General features: G+C 47.0%; 1 protein-coding gene across 1 annotated transcript in view; it reads right to left on the reverse strand.

The window, feature by feature from the left end:
• Positions 1-18,888, reverse strand: part of adcy3a (adenylate cyclase 3a) — a 53,522-nt gene that overhangs the window by 14,653 nt on the left and 19,981 nt on the right. Inside the window, exons 8-13 of the mRNA XM_056434442.1 lie at positions 18,711-18,838; positions 18,171-18,329; positions 8,589-8,754; positions 8,199-8,318; positions 6,575-6,717; positions 4,155-4,316 (exon numbers count right to left, since the gene is read on the reverse strand). Of these exons, the coding sequence (XP_056290417.1) occupies positions 4,155-4,316; positions 6,575-6,717; positions 8,199-8,318; positions 8,589-8,754; positions 18,171-18,329; positions 18,711-18,838 (878 nt within the window). The remainder of the gene's footprint in view (positions 1-4,154; positions 4,317-6,574; positions 6,718-8,198; positions 8,319-8,588; positions 8,755-18,170; positions 18,330-18,710; positions 18,839-18,888) is intronic.

The raw sequence follows: 18,888 nt of genomic DNA on the forward strand, positions 1-18,888 counted from the left end.
GGGGAACGCCCTGGTTCCGTTCTCCTGGTCGATACCTCGCCCGACAATTGGTCAGGTGAAGGGTTACCGGAGTAAGAAAAGTCAGAAGGGCACGGGAGCTCCGTAGCAGCTCTGCAGCCCTAGAGACCCCTGGAGGTTCAAGCCAACACGTGGTTGAGGCGATGTCTCGCCCAACAAGTACATATTCCCTCCCAAGTATGGCAGGAACTGTTTGAGAGCTAGGTGCATGGCCTGTGGCTCCAGACCCAAGTGTCGCGAATAGACTGTCCTCTGGAAGTCCTGTACCGCCAGACTGCGCCCCACCTTGAGAGGCGGGAGTCTGCTGTGGCGACCTCCCGGTGGGGCGGACCCCTTCCCTGGGGATACCCTCTGACGGGTATGCTCTCACCCTCTACGGGGATAGAGCCGAGGGCACCACTGTGACACCCATCTTGTGCCTGTGGCCCCTGGCGAAGGCTGTTAGGCCCTCCATGCGAAGGGCGCAGCGACAGCAGCCCAAGCATTTGCCCGATAGGCAAGGAAAAAAGGATAAAAGACCACTGCCTGCCCCCTCAGAGAGGGGAAGGCTGCGGAGGATGCCGTCCACCTGCTTGAGTGACGGGCAGGCCCGCTTACTGGCTGCATCTAGAGCTATACCAATGAAGGTTATGCTCCGAGAATGGCTCAGAAAGCTCTTTATGTTCACGAAGGCCCAACCGGGCAGCGTGAGAAAAGAATGTAAGACAGCTGATGCAGCTGCCAATTTACCCGATAGGCAAGAAGAGAGGATAAAAGACAGCCATCTGCCCCCTCAGAGAGGGGAAGGCTGCAGAGGATGCTGTCCACCTGTCTGAGTGACGGCCAGGCCCGCTTAGTGGCTGCATCTAGAGCTACACCAATGAAGGTTATGCTCTGAGAATGGCTCAGACAGTTGTTTGTTCACGAAGGCCCAACCGGGCGGCGTGAGAGAGAGTGCAAGTAATGCACTGTGTGGCCCTAAATGGGTATGGCGCACATATCAGCCAGATCGTCCAGGATGGCAGTTTCCTCACGCCCTGGTGATTGCAGGGCGGCAGTAACGCCTTTGTAAAAACTCCTGGGGAAGTCCATATGGAAGAAGCCTGGGAATAACGGCTTTGGAAAGCGAAACAGAGCAACCGTCTGTGAAGCATTCTAGGAACCTGACAAAAGGCCTCCCTTAAGTCGACAGACGTGAGCCGATCTCCTCTGGAGACCACACGAAGGATGTCTGCTGTGCTCAGCATGAGAAAGTCAAGACGTGGCGCCCGAGTCTGGGGGTGTGGACACGGTCCTGCGAAGACCAGATAACTGCTGCCTGGTCTAACCGGCTTGCACCGTGCGCTGCTGCGCCTGTAGAGCAGGTCCCCTGATTTCACTGGGACAGTAGGGAGGTTGTTCCTACATGCCTCCGACAAGGGTGCCTGCGCCGGCCAAACAGCTGGTCTGAACCCTGGAGAGCATTAGGCGCCCAGGTTCTCTTGACGTAAGTGCAAATGCCTGCAGCGAAGCATCACTGAGGCTGTAGTCAAGTATGACATAGGAGGGGGAGTTGCCGTGTAGTAAGCACGGTAAAATGGTCACCTGAGAACCGACTGGGCCCGAGGGCACCGGTCATCCGGCCTCGGAGTCCCCTTGGGGAAAAAACCGATGGATGCGATAGTCAGCTCAATGGATGGCATGGGACGAAGGCCACATTTGACCATGTCCTGCATGGACGCCGGGGTTCGGTGATCTGTCGTAAGATGGTACCCCCTCAGTCTCTGGAGGGGAGACTGAAAAGGTGGCAGGGCAGGGAATGCCCCTGAAGAATGCACTAGCGTGCGTGGGGTTCCGGCTGCTGTATATCCAGCAGTTCCTGTGCCCTGCGAATGACGAACCCGATTGGGCCGTCGACTGCCCCCTACAAGGGGCTATGGCCTGAGGAATGGGAACCAGGCCCAGAAGCGTGGGTGGGCCGCTTGTCCCCATCCTCCAGTAAGGAGATTGGTGGACACTGCCACTGGGATGTCCTCCCTTGGGAATGGATCAGCCGTGGGTGGATCTGATGCTTCAGTCCTCCCTGCACTAGGGTGGCGACTTATCTGAGCTAGTTCTGCGGTCAGCAGACCTGCTCTATAAGCTAGCATGCCCGATTGAACTGCTAGGGGAGCCCCTGCGGCTCCTAGCCGGCGCTTGCAACTGGTCGGCTGGCCTGGAGCTGACCTGACCTGTCTGTTGGGGTCCTAGCAGTAGCCAGAGCGAGCGCACTCCGCTACTGCAGCGCAGGACCTGTAGAGCAGGACAGAGACAGCCCGTCTAGTGAGGGGAGAGCGCAACGCTGCCCTCACCCGTACGGTAGCTGTAGCTGCTGGGGGTCGCAGCAGTAGCACTCCGCTACTGTGGCCCAGGTCCTGTGGAGCAGGACGGAGACAGCCCGTCTAGTGAGGGTATCAGCCACCACTGGCCTCACTAGTACGGTAGCTGTAGCAGCTAGGGTCGCAGCAGTAGCACTCCGCTAATGTGGCCCAGGTCCTGTAGAACAGGACGGAGACAGCCCGTCTAGCGAGGGTAGAGCGCGGACGCTGGCCTCGCTAGTCCGGTAGCTGTAGCAGCTAGGATCGCAGCAGTAGCACTCCGCTACTGTGGCCCGGGTCCTGTGGAGCAGGACGGAAACAGCCCGTCTAGTGAGGGTAGAGCCACCACTGGCCTCACTAGTACGGTAGCTGTGGCAGCAAGGGTCGCAGCAGTAGCACTCCGCTACTGTGGCCCAGGTCCTGTCGAGCAGGACGGAGACAATCCGTCTAGAGCGAGGACACCTCTTCAATACAGTAGCTTCAATTACAAGCATCCCACGAGTAGCCTGGGCGAAAGCCTGTGCTACGGGGGAGCAGGTCCTGTGAAAACAGTCGTAGTGAGAGGGCAGGTCTCTTCGAGGACCCTCTCCACTAGTATGACCACTGTACTTACTGGTGTCCTCCCTGTAAGCCTGAGCGAGAGCTCTGCGCTACTGTAGACGCTGATCCCGTGAGCACGGGTCAGAAAACAGCATGTCTAATGAGAGAGTGAGGACACACCTCACTCCTCTGGTCTGTCAGCATTAGCGTGGCATTAGTTAGCCTGAGTGGAGACGCTCTGCTAGCTGTAACAGCGGCGATGTCATGGAGGTACATGTGCACGTATGCATCAGTATTGACTTATAGCCTCCTTAGCGTCCCACCGGTGAGCCTGAGCGGGACGCTCTGCTCACTGGAAGCCGGTCGCGGTGTAGCAGTGTGGCATCCAGCCGCTGTAATCGCCCAACAGTAGCCTGCGCGAGAGCGCTCCGCTACTTGGGCCGAGGTCCTGTGGAACAGGAGGTAGCTGTCGGATTTAGCGTAGGCTCCGTTAGCCTGAGTGGACACACTCTGCTAGCTATGCACGGCGGCAATGCTACCAAAGTCAACACACACGCTATCCCAATCGCTACAGAGAGCCGGTCGCGCCGGTGTAGCAGCCTGGCGACACCGAGCGGACGCGCTCTCGTTAGCACACAGTTAGCAGGAACGAGAGCTCTGCTCCTGTGGGATATGCCGTCATAGACAACAATTGTATTCGATCTCACCCGATTGAAGCTTCGCGGTGAAGGTGCTCTGGTGAAGACCGAGAAAGACCCGTGCGTTCTCCGGTCCGCCTCGACGGTCCGCCGTAGAGAAACGCAACGTCCTCCTCCTCAGAGGAGAGCTCGTCGCAGCCTCTGGAGGGCGACGGATCGCAACTCCGACCATTTGGTCACAAGGCTCCCCGCGACGAGCTTCAGTTAAACTTCAGCTTTAGCTGATGCTAACGTAGTAATTCCTGCGTTTGCGAGAAGATGAAAAAGAACTGATCTCGGGATGACACCGGAACTTATACCCGGTGGGCGGGTCATCCGAGGTCACGGGTGACTTTGTCGTTATTAATACTCGACCTGCTATGCGCAAGACGGAAGATATCCAGTGCTAAGCACCGCCTCTGGCGGTCAGGAAGGATGAAATAGAACAATACTGCAGGGAGCAATATCACAGTGGGTTGAGTTGCACAAAGGAAATATTCATATAAATAGGGTCATTTTGCCAAGGTATGTCTAAAAAAATGTCCATGGCCACATTGTGAAAAAAAGAAAGTAAGAGAAATAACTCGTGGCCCTGTGAACTGACCAGGGGTCTATGAGTGCCTCCATAGCTGCAGTGAAGAGCAGGACCACACAGGAGCAGCAGAAGGCAGCCCCGCTCTGTTTCTCCTTCTCCACTGAGTAACGAGTCTCCAGGTCTGGATCCACAAACCTTAGGGAGAGTTTGTTGGTGCGTTTCCCCTTCAGGCTGAAAAGACAAAAGAAAATCTTAGCATTGACATCCATTTTATTAAATATTGGTATTTATGGGATTAGATCGGTCTTAATTTGAATACAAAATTATTCACAAATGTCTTTCGTTATCTACATACAAATGATTTTTTTAACAAAAGATATTTTTCAATGGGCACAAACATTTGTTATCATTATGTATAAATGTAAACAGAATCCAAATGTACAAAAATAAGAGAAACAAATATATAGTTGATGTATACACAAATATTAATTGTTTAAAAAAAAATTAATAGAAATTTGCAAATGTAGGAATTCAAAAGAATTTAAAATGTAATCAGTTGATCGGTTAAAAGCCAGTCGGTGGATCAATCGTTCGGGAGTCTTCCCAAACTTTCCAATAACTATATTAGTTGGCTACAACAGCCTGCGGACTGATTTCTATGTTAGACGGTTTTGCCAAAGGATGTGACGTTTATGCACACTCCAGAAAGCCTTGCCTCCACTGTAGCGCCAACAGTGTGGTCAATAACAAAATACTGTCTCGAATGGATATTTAGTCAAATGAATACCTTTAGAAATGTGTTTAAAAGTGTGTGCAACTTCTACATTGCTTTGTAGGTATTAAACTGTACTTTGTACTTTTCTGGTAGCGACAAAATGCGACCTTAGTGTTGCACCCTTAAAATGAACTGTTCTGAAACTCGTTGTTCTTCTGTTTTGCAACTTTTATCAAGTTCCCGGTTAAAAAAAGCATACGTTGTGTTGTCTTCAGCCTGCTTACTGCACCTGCCCTTCACACACCCCTCTCTTAAAGAGACAGCACTCTCTTCTAAACGGTCAACAAGCACTTTTCTCCCTTCACAGTTAGTATGTACACAGGTGATCAACCCTTTCAAATATAGGAACAACTGATGAATTAACCTTAAAGACACATTCAAAGTAAATTATAAGAAATGGACAATTCAATTCAGTTTATTTGTATAGCCCAATTTCACAAATTACAAATTTGTCTCGGAGTGCTTTACAATCTGTACACATAGACATCCCTGCCCCAAAACCTCACGTCGGACCAGGAAAAACTCCCAAATAACCCTTCAGGGGAAAAAAAGGGAAGAAACCTGGAGGAGAGCAACAGAGGAGGATCCCTCTCCTAGGATGGACAGATGCAATAGATGTAATGTGTACAGAAGGACAGATTTAGAGTTAAAATACATTCAATGAATATGACAGAGTGTATGAATAGTTCATAGTAGGCATATTCCACGATGGAGACCTCCACGATCCATCAGGCAGATGGCGGTGGGGAGGGCGGAGTCTCAACAGGACAGTGGCGTAGTCATGAGCAGGAATTCCCGACCCAGACGATCCATCAGGCAGATAGGATCTATGCCGTCTCATAGGGTCCCGATGACCCCATGAGACGTAGTCAAAAGGACTTCCGGGAGAAAGCAGAGTTAGTAACGTGTGATTGAGAGATGAAAATTCATCCTTAAGGAGAGAAAAAGAGGAGATAGGTACTCAGTGCATCCTAAAACGTCCCCCGGCAGCTATAAGCCTATAGCAGCATATCAAGGGGCTGGACCAGGGCAAACCTGATTCAGCCCTAACTATAAGCTCTGTCAAAGAGGAAGGTCTTAAGTCTACTCTTAAACGAGGTGACTGTGTCTGCCTCCCGGACTGAAATTGGAAGCTGGTTCCATAAAAGAGGAGCTTGATAACTAGTTGTATTAAATCTGTAAGATATATGACATAACATATTTCAGGTTTCTTCACCAGCACCAAGTATCAAAAACCATTAAGTATACAACTGGCAATCGTCTGGTGAGATTCTTAATCTGTCTAATCAGTTCACATACGGGGCATATCTGGGGGGCTGTGGCTCAGGAGGTAGAGTGGTGATTAATCCCTTGTTCTCCCTGTCCACATGTTTTAAGTGTCCATGAGCACGACAATAAACTCTAAGTTACTTCCCAGTGAGCGCATTGCATGCAAGTGTTTTATAGGTAAAAAATCTATATCAAAGTGCAGTTTATTTACCTGGGCTTGTTTTCCAATAATATAAGAGTTTTGTATGATTTTTTACATTATCCATTTCCGAGTAATTTACCAGAATAAGTTCTCCCTATTTGTGATTCACAATAGAAAAACTATTACCAAGAGAAAAATTAAATGAAAATCTGATCCAAAAGAAGTAACACTAATGCAACCAACCACCAACATGACATAAAGTAGTGCTTTATGGTTCATCAACCAGTACAGGTGTTCACTTACGCTTGGACCGTCTCTCTTTCCAGCAGGGCCTCATTGAGCAGTTTGTTGAGCTCTTGTTCATTCTCCTGAGCATCAATAACCCTTTCAGCCAGGTCCCGCAGCCGAAGCCTTCTCCGAGGGTTAGGGAAAGATGGATTTACCACCTTTAAGTCCCAGAAGAATAAACGGTGAATGAAGAACACCCATATAATCCATTTCTATATCTTCCTATATTGATGCCATTTCAGCAATATGTTAGTCAGATGATCTGTCCTCTCACTTCTACTGCAAGAATTCTCTCTGAACATCAACATCATCATGCTTTACAATAGAGAAACATGGATGCAGGATTTCTAGGAAATCTGCAGTGGATATTTATGATCCCCTGAGGTTGAAGCATAAGGTCCGGTGTCCACATTGCGCCTTTTCTGGCAAAGAAATGGCCAAAAGCTGAAGCTGAAGCGCTACCCAGCTTTCTCAGCATTTCAATTAAAAAAGCTCCCCCAAGGTGAGTTTGATGTTTTTTATGACAACAATCTCTTGACAACTAATCAGCATTCTTACCACTGCTGTGTGATTCAATTCAGTTTATTTTGTATAGCCCAATATCACAAATTACAAATTTGCCTCAGAGGGCTTTACAATCTGTACACATACCTCACCAGGACCTCACATCATGATAAACTAGCATCACTCGCTTTGTATTATCTGTGTATTATCTATTTGGGTTATCCATTCGTTTTCCATTATTTTTCATCATGAGCACCAAACATATTGTTATTATCTTGAAAAGATAATCAGTGCAAGACGGGTTAATTGCAGCCCCAATAAGCTATTTTTTGCCAAATATTAGTTATTTTTTGCAGATAGAACTGTATTTGTATTCTAATAAAGTCATCGAAAGAATTGAATTCGTTTTTTGGCCCCAAAACTTTTTGGAAAAGTTCAGATTTTTTGCACTCCGCTTAAAAAGAAGACGCTGGGTGCTGCATCTTTTGTCTTTTCTCGGCGTCCACATACATTGGGAAAAAAAGAAGCTAGTGACGATGTGGACACAGTCCCAAATGCTATATCAAGTCCAGATTTCCCCATTACATAATAAATAATACAATCAAATAAAAATGACTGCCAAGACATTTGCTCAGCACATTCACACTGAGCAAGGATGAACTTCCTTTTAGACACTCCACCTGCTTTTCTTTTGTGCTTGCCTAAGGACAAAATATCAACATTGAACACAAGATCATATAATCAATGTGTTCAGCAAATGTCATAGTAAAGCACTGAAAATATTAGATTTTGGTCATTTCCCTCTTATACAGGACTGTCTCAGAAAATTAGAATATTGTGATAAAGTTCTTTATTTTCTGTAATGCAATTAAAAAAACAAAAATGTCATGCATTCTGGATTCATTACAAATCAACTGAAATATTGCAAGCCTTTTATTCTTTTAATATTTAATAATTTTTTTATTGCATTACAGAAAATAAAGAACTTTATCACAATATTCTAATTTTCTGAGACAGTCCTGTACATGCTGTTATGACCAGGCTCTTAGAATGGCTCTATATCATCAGGGTGTCACCAGTGAGACTCGTGCTACAGAACATGTTCTACTTGTAATCTTAGTGGTTTCTTGGTTACCTTCGTATCAAGATCTTCTGGTTCCTCTGGTGTGGGGCAGGCTGTGTTCACATTGCCGTTACACTCTGTGGTGTTGATCAACAGCGGGGAGTTTCCATTTGAAGAGGTAACAGACAGCTTCTAAATGTGAAACAAGCAAACAAGAAGTGCTGAGTGATTACTGGGAAAAGTTGACTAACTTCTCTTTCTTCCTTTTTACATTTGCAACATATCCATGTATTTTTAACACTGTACAAACAGTATCTTTTATTTTGAAATTATTTTAACATTTAGCTTTAGGTAACAAGAGCTATTCAAATTGGATTATACATGTAACAGTGTATCTTCCCTGTGTATCATCTGGCTGAATATAAGACCATCATTTAAATATGTGTGGCAGGTTTGACTCACGACACCATTGATTCCACTCTTCCCCACAGGTCCTTTGGGAACAACCACTAGGAAGGTCTCGATGCCTCTCTCCTTCAGGTAGTCACAGCGATCACCTCCATTCCCTGGCTCCACATCAAACTCTCCATGAAGACATTCCATGGTGCTCTGTGAGATGTGGACACGACTGGTCCACAGAGGGGTCAAAGACACACCAGGAGATCGGCAATGGAGAGGTGAAGTTGTTTTGCAAAGACACATCACACAGAAGTGGACCATTTTATTTTTTTAGTGTTGAACTGTGTGACATTCTTTTGCCATCCATTTTTGATCTCTAAAATAATACCTGAGCTGCCTACATCAAGAGAAGATGCGCATCACAGAGACAATGATGTACTATCATCAGCACCCTTGTGGAATGAACTGTGTGGGTGAGTCCTGCAGCTACAGGCGAGTCACACAGAGCACACTCACAAAAAACTAACGGGAACATTCTGTCAGAGGCCTACGTTCTCAGTCTGCGGGCACATTTGGTAGAAAGTAGGCCATGTTTTTAGCATGATGTCCCGCCCCTGGGGCATAAAGGGATAGATCTGGTGCTTTGAAGTGGGGCTGCATGATGTTCCTATCCATAGTCAGTGTATCACAACAGTAGACAGTGGTCATCATAGCCCCAGTTTGGAGAAGCAGACAGGAGTACCAGCACAGCAGCAACCATGAACTGCTGAGGATGTGGGCAGCAGCAAAACGTATTGTAGCCAGCTAAACTAATCAGTTTGACAGACATGGACATGAACCTAATGGTGCGTTCACACCAAAAACATAGTGAAATTTTCCCGCGACGAGATACCATGCAAAGTCAACGTACAGACGTGTGTGGCTGCGATAGACACAATATTTCACCGGGCGGTGCGTTTTGGGAGTTGCGAAGATTTGCAACTAGTTGAAATATTTCAACTTTTGGCGAAATTTCCCAACTCGGGCCAATCAGCCCTTGAGTTGCTCCGCTCATCACTATCCTGCCATTAATGAATTCAATTCAATTCAGTTCATTCCTGAATCATAACAAGATGGAGGAGTTACTCATCGTTGCGGTTTGCGGGCACCCGGAGCTCTTTAATAGAAGCTCTTATGAGTACCGGAATCGCAGAGAATAAAACAGGATATGTATGTATATATATGTATGTATATATATTAGGGCTGTCAATCGATTAAAAAAATTTAACTAATTAATCGCACATTTTGAAATTTATTAATCGCGATTAAAAGTTCATTCTTTTTAAAGACCAAACTTCACACAGAGCTGTGTTTTCAAAGAGGCTCCTACCTATAAAGTGCCAGCGAGGTATTTAATATTGTGGATGATAAATTGTTTCTTCAGTGAAACATCAGATTAGTAAAAAAAAAGAAGTATATTGAGACCCCATTGGTCCTGTCATCCTTAACACTGAACAACAGCAGAACCAGTGGCCTTGGTAACTGACTGACATTCAAATATGTCACGTTAACCCTAAATTCACCTTTTAAAGGCGTTTGCATATGACACATACCCCCACGTATTATACATCAAACATTCCAGAACAATCTCAGCTCTATTCAATGAGGCTCAGTTGTCCTGGTGCCGTGTTCTCTGCTCTCTGACTGACAGGCTGCTAATGAGCCTTACCTGTGTGGTGGAGGTCCTTTGTGATTTACTGAGTGTTCATTGGTTGTTTTTTTTCCCAAAATGTTGACAGACAAACGGATTGACCAATCACGTTGAAGGTTGTGACGAGTTATTTCCGCGCCGCGTCACCCGACACGTCGCCCCTCCGTTCCTCTGTGTCTCAGAGGGGGAGACGGGATGAAGGAGGAGCAGGAGGAAACCCGACTGATTAATCCACGAGTTTAAACTGATTTCTGCTCCTTATTTTCGCGGAGAAATAATTGTTTTAAAAACGGAAACAGTGTTAAACCGTACTGCCGCGGTTTGACACTCGGTTTGAGTGTAAAAACTTCGACGAACACCGGAAGTAAACAAAGTTGCGTTAATTGCGTTAAAATATTTTAGTGCGTTAACGCGGCCAAATTAATCGCATAGATTAACGCGTTAACGCTGACAGCCCAAATATATATATATTAGGGCTGTTCTGGAATGTTTGATGTATCACACATGGGGGTATGTGTCACATGCAAACGCCTTTAAAAGGTGAATTTAGGGTTAACGTGACATATTTTAAGTTTATATCATCGAGCTCACGGTGCCCTGGGAGAGTGCGGTGGAGGAGGCCTACGAGCGCAAGAAGATAAGGTATGCGGACCTTGCAGCAGATGCACATCAACGAGGCTGGAAAGCTAGGGTCTGTCCAGTTGAAGTAGGCTGCAGAGGATTTGTAGCCACCTCAACATCCAGGCTTCTTCGAGAGATGGGAGTGCGGGGGAAGGCCCACAGGCAAGCAGTCAAAGACCTTTCCTGGGCTGCTGAAAAGGGAAGTCAGTGGCTGTGGATTAAGAGGAAGTTCTCCACCTGGGCTGTCGGATGAGTGATGACATCTAGGGAGTGAGCCTGGGACGCCGGATCTCACTGCTGAACCCTCTGGAGATGTCGTGGGTCAATCAGCGAAACATCGAAGAAGGAGGGCGCCCACTTGATAACCCATAGGATGCCATCAATCATTCGACCAGCCCACGGAGTCTCGAGTATGCAGAAAGGGATATTTACACCTTGTCCTACATAACAGATCTGATCAACTGGAGAACCAGTGACTGCTGTGAAAGAGCAGCTGGCAACTAGGGAAATACCTTGTGACAGCATGGAAAGACAGCTGGCAGGAGGGAATAGACCCTAACGGGGCTGCCACGGGCTAGCTACCCGTGGTAGCGGGACCCAGCACGAACTGTGTATGAGTCCCACCCACCAATGGCTACGAAAAATTATATGGAGAAAATACCCCCTGAGTCAGCGAGAGCGGGGGCGGAAGATGACTCATCGGCGGAAAACCCAGTTATTGACATAGGAACGGAACAGACTACGAATTTGATGATCAGCATACCCGAGACTGCAACAGTGACAGCAGGACACAAGCTCCAGAGCTGCATATGTGGCTGGGCAAAGGTTACTTCCACTAGAGGCCGACAAATACATCAGGGCAAGAAAGGGTGTCTAAAGAAGGGTCAACAGGGATCTCGCATCGACAGCTACTTTCTGAGAAGCAGGTCGAGTCAGTCGACTGAAGTTCAGCAGCAGGGCCAAAACCACAGTCTGCAGGACATCAACATCCCTGTCCCAGAAGAGGATGAACCTTGCACAGGAAACCAACCTGAACCCAGCCCAGCAAGACCTGCAGTGGAAAAGAAGATCCAGGGGCGAAGGCCACTGATCAAGTGGCCAAAATCCTGTGAAAAGGCACTGTGGATGGAGGTCAACATTGACCTCTGCAACATCTTAGAGAAACTCAGAGGCACCACCAGGAAGAAGCTGGAGAAAATGGGAGATCTTATATACAGCTATGGATCGGAAAGGTTTGGAGCAGTTGAAAGAAAGAGATCTTAACCGACAATCCCCACTAAGTCCAGGAGGCAGAAGGAAATAGATCGCCAAGTCAGAGAGAGAAGGCAGCTGAAGAAGCAGTGGAGGAAAGCCACAGAGGAGGAAAAGGAGGGCATCAACGTCTTGCAGGAGGAAATCCGGAGTAGACTTGGGACACTGAGAAGAGCGGAAAATCTGGTAAAGAAGCGCAGAAGGAAGGAACAGACAAGATCACGCTTCTACAAAGACCCCTTCAAATTCGTGAAGAGTCTCTTTACAGCTGAGAAGAGTGGAAGCCTCTCAGTGTCAAAGGCAGACCTGGAAAAACATCTGGAAAAGTCCTGCACAGATGCCAAACGCCACGAAGAGGTTATTCTCCCATCTGACATGCCAGCAATCAATCAGCCAGAGCACCAGCTAGACATCAGCCCACCCAGATAGAGCGAAGTTGAGAAAACGGTGCAAAGAGCAATTCAATTCAATTCAATTCTGCTTCAGCCCCAGGTCCTAACGGAGTTCCATACAGGCTCTACAAAAATGCACCAGATGCCCTGCGATTCCTCTGGAAGCTCATGAGGGTGGTCTGGCAAAAGAAGGAGATACCAACATCCTGGCAGAGAGCTGGAGGAATCCTTATCCCAAAGGAAAGGGACTCTTCAGAAATCGGCCAATTCCGCCAGATCAGCCTCCTGAACGTCGAGGGGAAGATATTCTTCAGTGTGGTTGCTCACAGGCTGGCAGGATACCTGCAAAGAAACCATCTGATTGACACATCAATCCAGAAAGCAGGCATCTCTGGCTTCTCCAGTTGTCTGGAACATGCGAGTATCATCTGGCATCAGATCAAAGTTGCCAAGAGGGAGGGAACAGATCTTCACGTGGTGTTCCTGGATCTCGCCAACGCCTTTGGCTCAGTCCCTCACAACCTCCTTTGGACCGCCTTCGACTTCTTCAGGGTCCCTGTAGCCCTAACAGGCCTTGTCAAGGCCTACTTCCAGGACGTGCAGGTGTGCTTGTCAACAGCAGAGTACACCACAGCATGGCAGCATCTAGAAGTGGGAATTATGGCCGGCTGCACCATCTCCCCGCTAGCCTTCACAATGGCCATGGAGATGATAATTCGAGCATCTCGGTGGGTGGTTGGAGGACAGCTTATAAGACCTGGCCTGAGGCTGCCGCCTGTGAGAGCTTACATGGATGACCTTACCACCCTCACTACAACCAAGGCTTGCACTGTACGGCTGCTGAGAAAGCTGCAAGATAACATCGAGCTGGCTTGGATGAAGATCAAGCCAAGCAAGTCCAGAAGCATCTCCATCGTCAAGGGGAAGCTGTCAGACCAACGCTTTCTCATTGGCGATGAGCCTATTCCAACTGTCTCTGAGAAGCCTGTGAAGAGCCTTGGCCGATGGTATGATGCCTCCCTTAAGGACAAAGAGCAAGTAGATCAGCTCAGGAAGGATGTAGCTAGCGGACTGGGGAACATCGACAGAACCACACTACCTGGCAAGTTGAAGCTCTGGTGTATGCAGTTCGGGCTCCTTCCACGCCTCTTATGGCCACTTACCATGTACGAAGTCCCGATCTCGAAAGTGGAAAAGATAGATAGATAGATAGATATATACTTTATTAATCCCAAAAACAAAACACAAAATATAAGAAGGGTTAGGGTGATCTGGCGAATGTTCTCCTGTATCTCCTTGTGGCAGCGAGAAAGTAGTCCAATATGGACACCAGCCACCACCTGTTCCAGGTGCTCCAGCTGGCAAAAAGCTGGAGGCTGATCAGCACATATGCAAGGAAGTGGCTTGGGCTTCCCAGGTGCCTCTGCAGTATAGGGCTCTATGGCAAAGGAGTATTAGAACTGCCCATTTCCAGTCTAGCAGAGGAGTATAAATGTGCCAAAGTTAGACTGGAAATGATGCTATTGGATTCGAGTGATCCATTTGTAGCCCAAGCTGCACCCATCCTGGCTACTGGGAGGAAGTGGACCCCACTGGAAGCAACCAAGCAGGCAAAGGCAGCACTCAAGTACAGGGACATCGTGGGCCGAGTGCAGCACGGAAGGAGTGGTCTTGGAGCCGGAGCCAGTACACCGGCCTGGAGCAAGGCTACTCCGTTCCAGAGACGCAAGCTGGTGGTCCAGAGGTACGTCAGCAAGAGGAGGCAGCAAGGTGTGCAAAAGCTGTGTCACAGGCAAGGCAGGGGCAGTGGATGAATTGGGATGGAGTGGAGAAGAGGAAAATCTCCTGGCAGGAGCTGTGGGAGATGGAGGCATTTAAGGCTAGCTTCACCATCAGGGCCGCTTATGATGTACTGCCGTCTCCCAAGAATCTTAGCCAGTGGTACGGAGAAGACCCCACATGCTCCCTCTGCCCGACTCCAGCTACACTAAAGCACATCCTGGTGGGCTGCAAGACCGGCCTCACTCAAGGCCGGTACACCTGGCGGCACAACCAGGTGCTACAATGTCTTGCGGCAGTGCTGGAGAGTCGACGGATGAGCGTCAATGCCCTTCCTCCACCATCTCGTAGGCCGGCAACAACATTTGTCCGGGAGTGCGGGGCCAGGCCACTCTCACCACTTCAAGACCAGAAACTGGACAGCTAAGTGGGGCACGGGACTGGAAGATGCTGGCAGACCTAGGCCAGAAGCTCCGCTTTCCAGCAGAAATAGTATTAACAAATCTGCGACCAGACCTTGTGCTTTGGTCGGCCTCACTCAAGCAAGTTTATATCATCGAGCTCACGGTGCCCTGGGAGAGTGCGGTGGAGGAGGCATCTGGCGCAAGAAGATAAGGTATGGACCTTGCAGCAGATGCACATCAACGAGGCTGGAAAGCTAGGGTCTGTCCAGTTGAAGTAGGCTGCAGAGGATTTGTAGCCACCTCAACATCCAGGCTTCTTCGAGAGATGGGAGTGCGGGGGAAGGCCCACAGGCAAGCAGTCAAAGACCTTTCCTGGGCTGCTGAAAAGGGAAGTCAGTGGCTGTGGATTAAGAGGAAGGACTCCACCTGGGCTGTCGGATGAGTGATGACATCTAGGGAGTGAGCCCGGGCGCGGATCTCACTGCTGAACCCTCTGGAGATGTCGTGGGTCAATCAGCGAAACATCGAAGAAGGAGGGCACCCACTTGATAACCCATAGGATGCCATCAATCATTCGACCAGCCCACGGAGTCTCGAGTATGCAGAAAGGGATATTTACACCTTGTCCTACATAACAGATATATATATGATATTAATATTATGAACCCAAACACAAGGGCGTTAGATGTTTCACTCTCGTAGCGCTGGAAACGGAAGTCTTTTAGACGTAACAGTTAACTTAGTCGGTGAAAGTGACCGAGCTGTGTGAGCCTACGGGTGATTGTATGAACCCAAACACGAGGGTGTTAGATGTTTCGACGTTTGTGGGATGTCCACAACAAGCATGAAGCAGAACTAGTTGTTAGTTCTTCCATGGTGGATGGCAGAAAATATAACTTCACGGAGTAAAGCCACAGAGATAAGCCTGTCCCCTCGCGAAGATTCGCAACACTTTTGGTGGGAACACGGCAAATGGTCGAACGAGTAAACTCACGCAAGTATATATATTAGTGCTGTGAAAAATAATGCGTTAACTCAGTTAATTAAATTACAGGTTTAACTAGTTTTTTTTTTTTTACGCATTTAACGCATGCGCAGAATGAGCTTCCAATCCGTCTGTTGTTGGTCGTCTCTAACCAGCAGCATGTCATTCTGTCTCTAGTGTCGCGTTAACACGACTCCGATCTCCGTCTCGCGCGCCGCAGAGCTCGGATGCCGGCGTGTGCGCACACATTGGGACGAAAGAAAGTCACTTGCAAAATGAGCTTCCGATACACCTCTTCAATCTGAACTATGTCCGCTCTCATGCAGACGGTCGTGCTGTTCATCGTAATGATCCTTCCGCAGGTTCACCTACGGAAACCTTGTTACGACTTTTACTTCCTGTAGATCAGGGGTCTCAACACGTCGATCGCGACCTGCCAGTCGATCGCGGCGTAGTGTCGGTAGATCGCATGACATTAAAAAGATTGGCCCGCCCCCTGACATGTTCTCTATAGCACGTCTTTGACCTTTTATTAAACTAAACGTCTGTTGTTGATCGTATCTCCACAGCAGCATGTCATCACTGTCTCTTCGCGTTGCGTTAACACTTATCGATCTCCGTCTCGCGCGCCGCAGAGCTCCGTGCGCGCGCATCGGGACCGAGCAAAAAAAGTCACTTGTCAATCTGTCCACCTGTCCGTGTCCGGGCCGGTGAGGTTTCAGCTTTGCAGCGGTGTCCCCGCCGTCCCTTTCATCACGGCCCAGTTCATGAAGAAAACCCACAGTGTCAGTTTGCCTCAGCAGCTGCTAGAGGAAGACTAGAGGCCTTTAGATTGTATCATAGTGGAGTTAATGGTTGACAAACAAGAGAAAAATGTTCTGTTTAACCCTCCTGTTACCTTTACATTTACTAACATATTTTACCCTCGGGGTCAATTTGACCCCAGCAATTAAAACCTCCAGAAAATTATTAGAATTAATATTGCTTCCCAAGTTTAAGTGAGAGGTACTTTATGTTTGTTTGTTCACTACCTAAATAGCCCTTTAAATAAATGAAAAAGTTGATATTTCTTATATGTTTGACACAGTGAAAAACAGCCTGGGGTCAAATTGACCCCAAAGAACACCGACATTAAACATTGAATGGGGTCAAATTGACCCGAAAGGTAACAGGAGGGTTAAACATTCTGTTTAGGATGAAGATGTATTAATGTTCCATATGGAAGAAAACTGCTAAATAACTGCTGAGTTGCAGCACCATTGTATAGAAGAATGTATAAATGTATATATCCGTCTTTTGTCATAAATCTCTATGTTCTCACAAAATATACCGAGAATATCGGTAATATGTGATTAATCATGATTAATCCACAGAAACCTGTGATTAACCCGATTAAAAATGTTAATCGTTTCACAGCCCTAATATATATATATAAATATACATACATTTATACACATTTGTAGATGTCTCTCTGTCTCTAAAATGAATGTTGCTGCTGCTCACACACACACAGCAGTACATTACTTTGCTGTTTGGCACTCCCGTCTGAACGCTATCGACTGTAGTTATACACTGACTATGGATTCAAAACAAAACATCTATGAAATGTCTTCCCAGTAATAATTCAACTTCTATTTTTTTCGATTCACATTAGTGTAAATGAAGTCAATGCATGGGAAATAGGAACTTAAAACTGAAATAATACACAAGAAAATAAAAATAAATCAATAAACAAAGTAAGCAAGACAGATTGGATTTAATATTGTGGACAGATGGACAAATGTACTGAACAACAAAAGACAGACATTTGAGGCATGATGTAATTGTGTCATGAATATTATTCCACCAGTGGATTAAAGTATCTTTGATTGAAGTCATATTTGATAACGCTGATAGTTCAGGCTCAGGTTTAGCCTGGTTCAGCCACTAAATAAGCTGTTATAGGCCTAGACTGCTGGGGGACATCTTGGGATACACTGTGCTCCTCTCTCCTCTTTTCTATACTATGTTACATTAATGCACATTACTAACTTTGCTTTTTCCCGGATTCTTTGTGCTATCTCGCCTCACAGGATTACATGAATGGTGGTTTATCTGGACCCTGGTCCGACTCCTACCCGACACTTAATGTTAATAATATTATCATTATTATTATTATTATTAATTGCATTGCGATTAATGCTCTTATGATCATTATTGTTCTGCTATATCCACTGTTGCTGTTATTTTTGTTAATTTTTCATCATGCCTACTACTCTCATTGCTTGAATAGTTTTTGTCCTTGCATTTGTCCATCTTGGGAGAGGGACCATCCTTTAGATGTCTTCCCTTTTTCTCCCCAAGTTTATTTTTTCGGGGATGGGGGACGACATAATATGTCGTATGTGCACAGATTGTAAAGCCCTCTGACGCAAATTTGTCATTTGTGATTTTGGGCTCAACAAAATATATTTTATTAAATTGAACTTGATTTCAAAATAATAATTAAAAAAGAGAAAACTACATGGGATGGTCTGTTCTTACCCTGGTATTCCTCCAGCCTCCATCTTGTTTGCCACAGTGACATCGGTGGACCAGACGTCGTACTGCCAGCGTTTTTGACCGAGCACTCCTCCAAGTACTGTACCGCTGTGCACTCCAACCCGCATGTCGACATCTGTCTGGGTTTTCTCTCGGACGTACCTGAGGTTGGTATAAAAAGCACCACATTAAATAAGAAAACTAGCTTTTGTTTTAGTTACAATCAACAACCCAGATCTCTTTTCTGACTCAATTTATGGGGAACACTGTCTCTGATAGATCTCATTTATAGCAGCAAGGGACATCCAAAACAAAGGAAATCCATTCAGGACAACTCGTCTGTAGTCTGACCAAAAATCTTAATGATCCCTCAATGTTCTTTATGAGATACACAGATGTGGTCCACAGAAATACCATCAGAGTGATCGATTCCACACTGTGGACTAAGTGACTAACCCACTGCATCACAATGAAAATGTATTTGACACTGAGTGAAGTTTAGAACAGGCCAGCTCCTCCCTCCTCCCTCATCCCTGTACTCACGAGATGGCCTCCACCATGGCCAGACCCATCATGATAGAGCATGCAGCGTGGTCCTCCCTGTAGTCCGGTAGCCCACAGATACAGTAGTAGCAGTCTCCCAGGATCTTGATTCTCAGCTGGTGATATTTCTGAAAGTGTAGGAGAGGTTTAGAAAGAGAGAGATATGGACTACATCTCC

The sequence above is a fragment of the Pseudoliparis swirei genome, chromosome 16 (genome assembly GCF_029220125.1).
Source record: "Pseudoliparis swirei isolate HS2019 ecotype Mariana Trench chromosome 16, NWPU_hadal_v1, whole genome shotgun sequence".
NCBI classification, from domain to species: domain Eukaryota; kingdom Metazoa; phylum Chordata; class Actinopteri; order Perciformes; family Liparidae; genus Pseudoliparis; species Pseudoliparis swirei.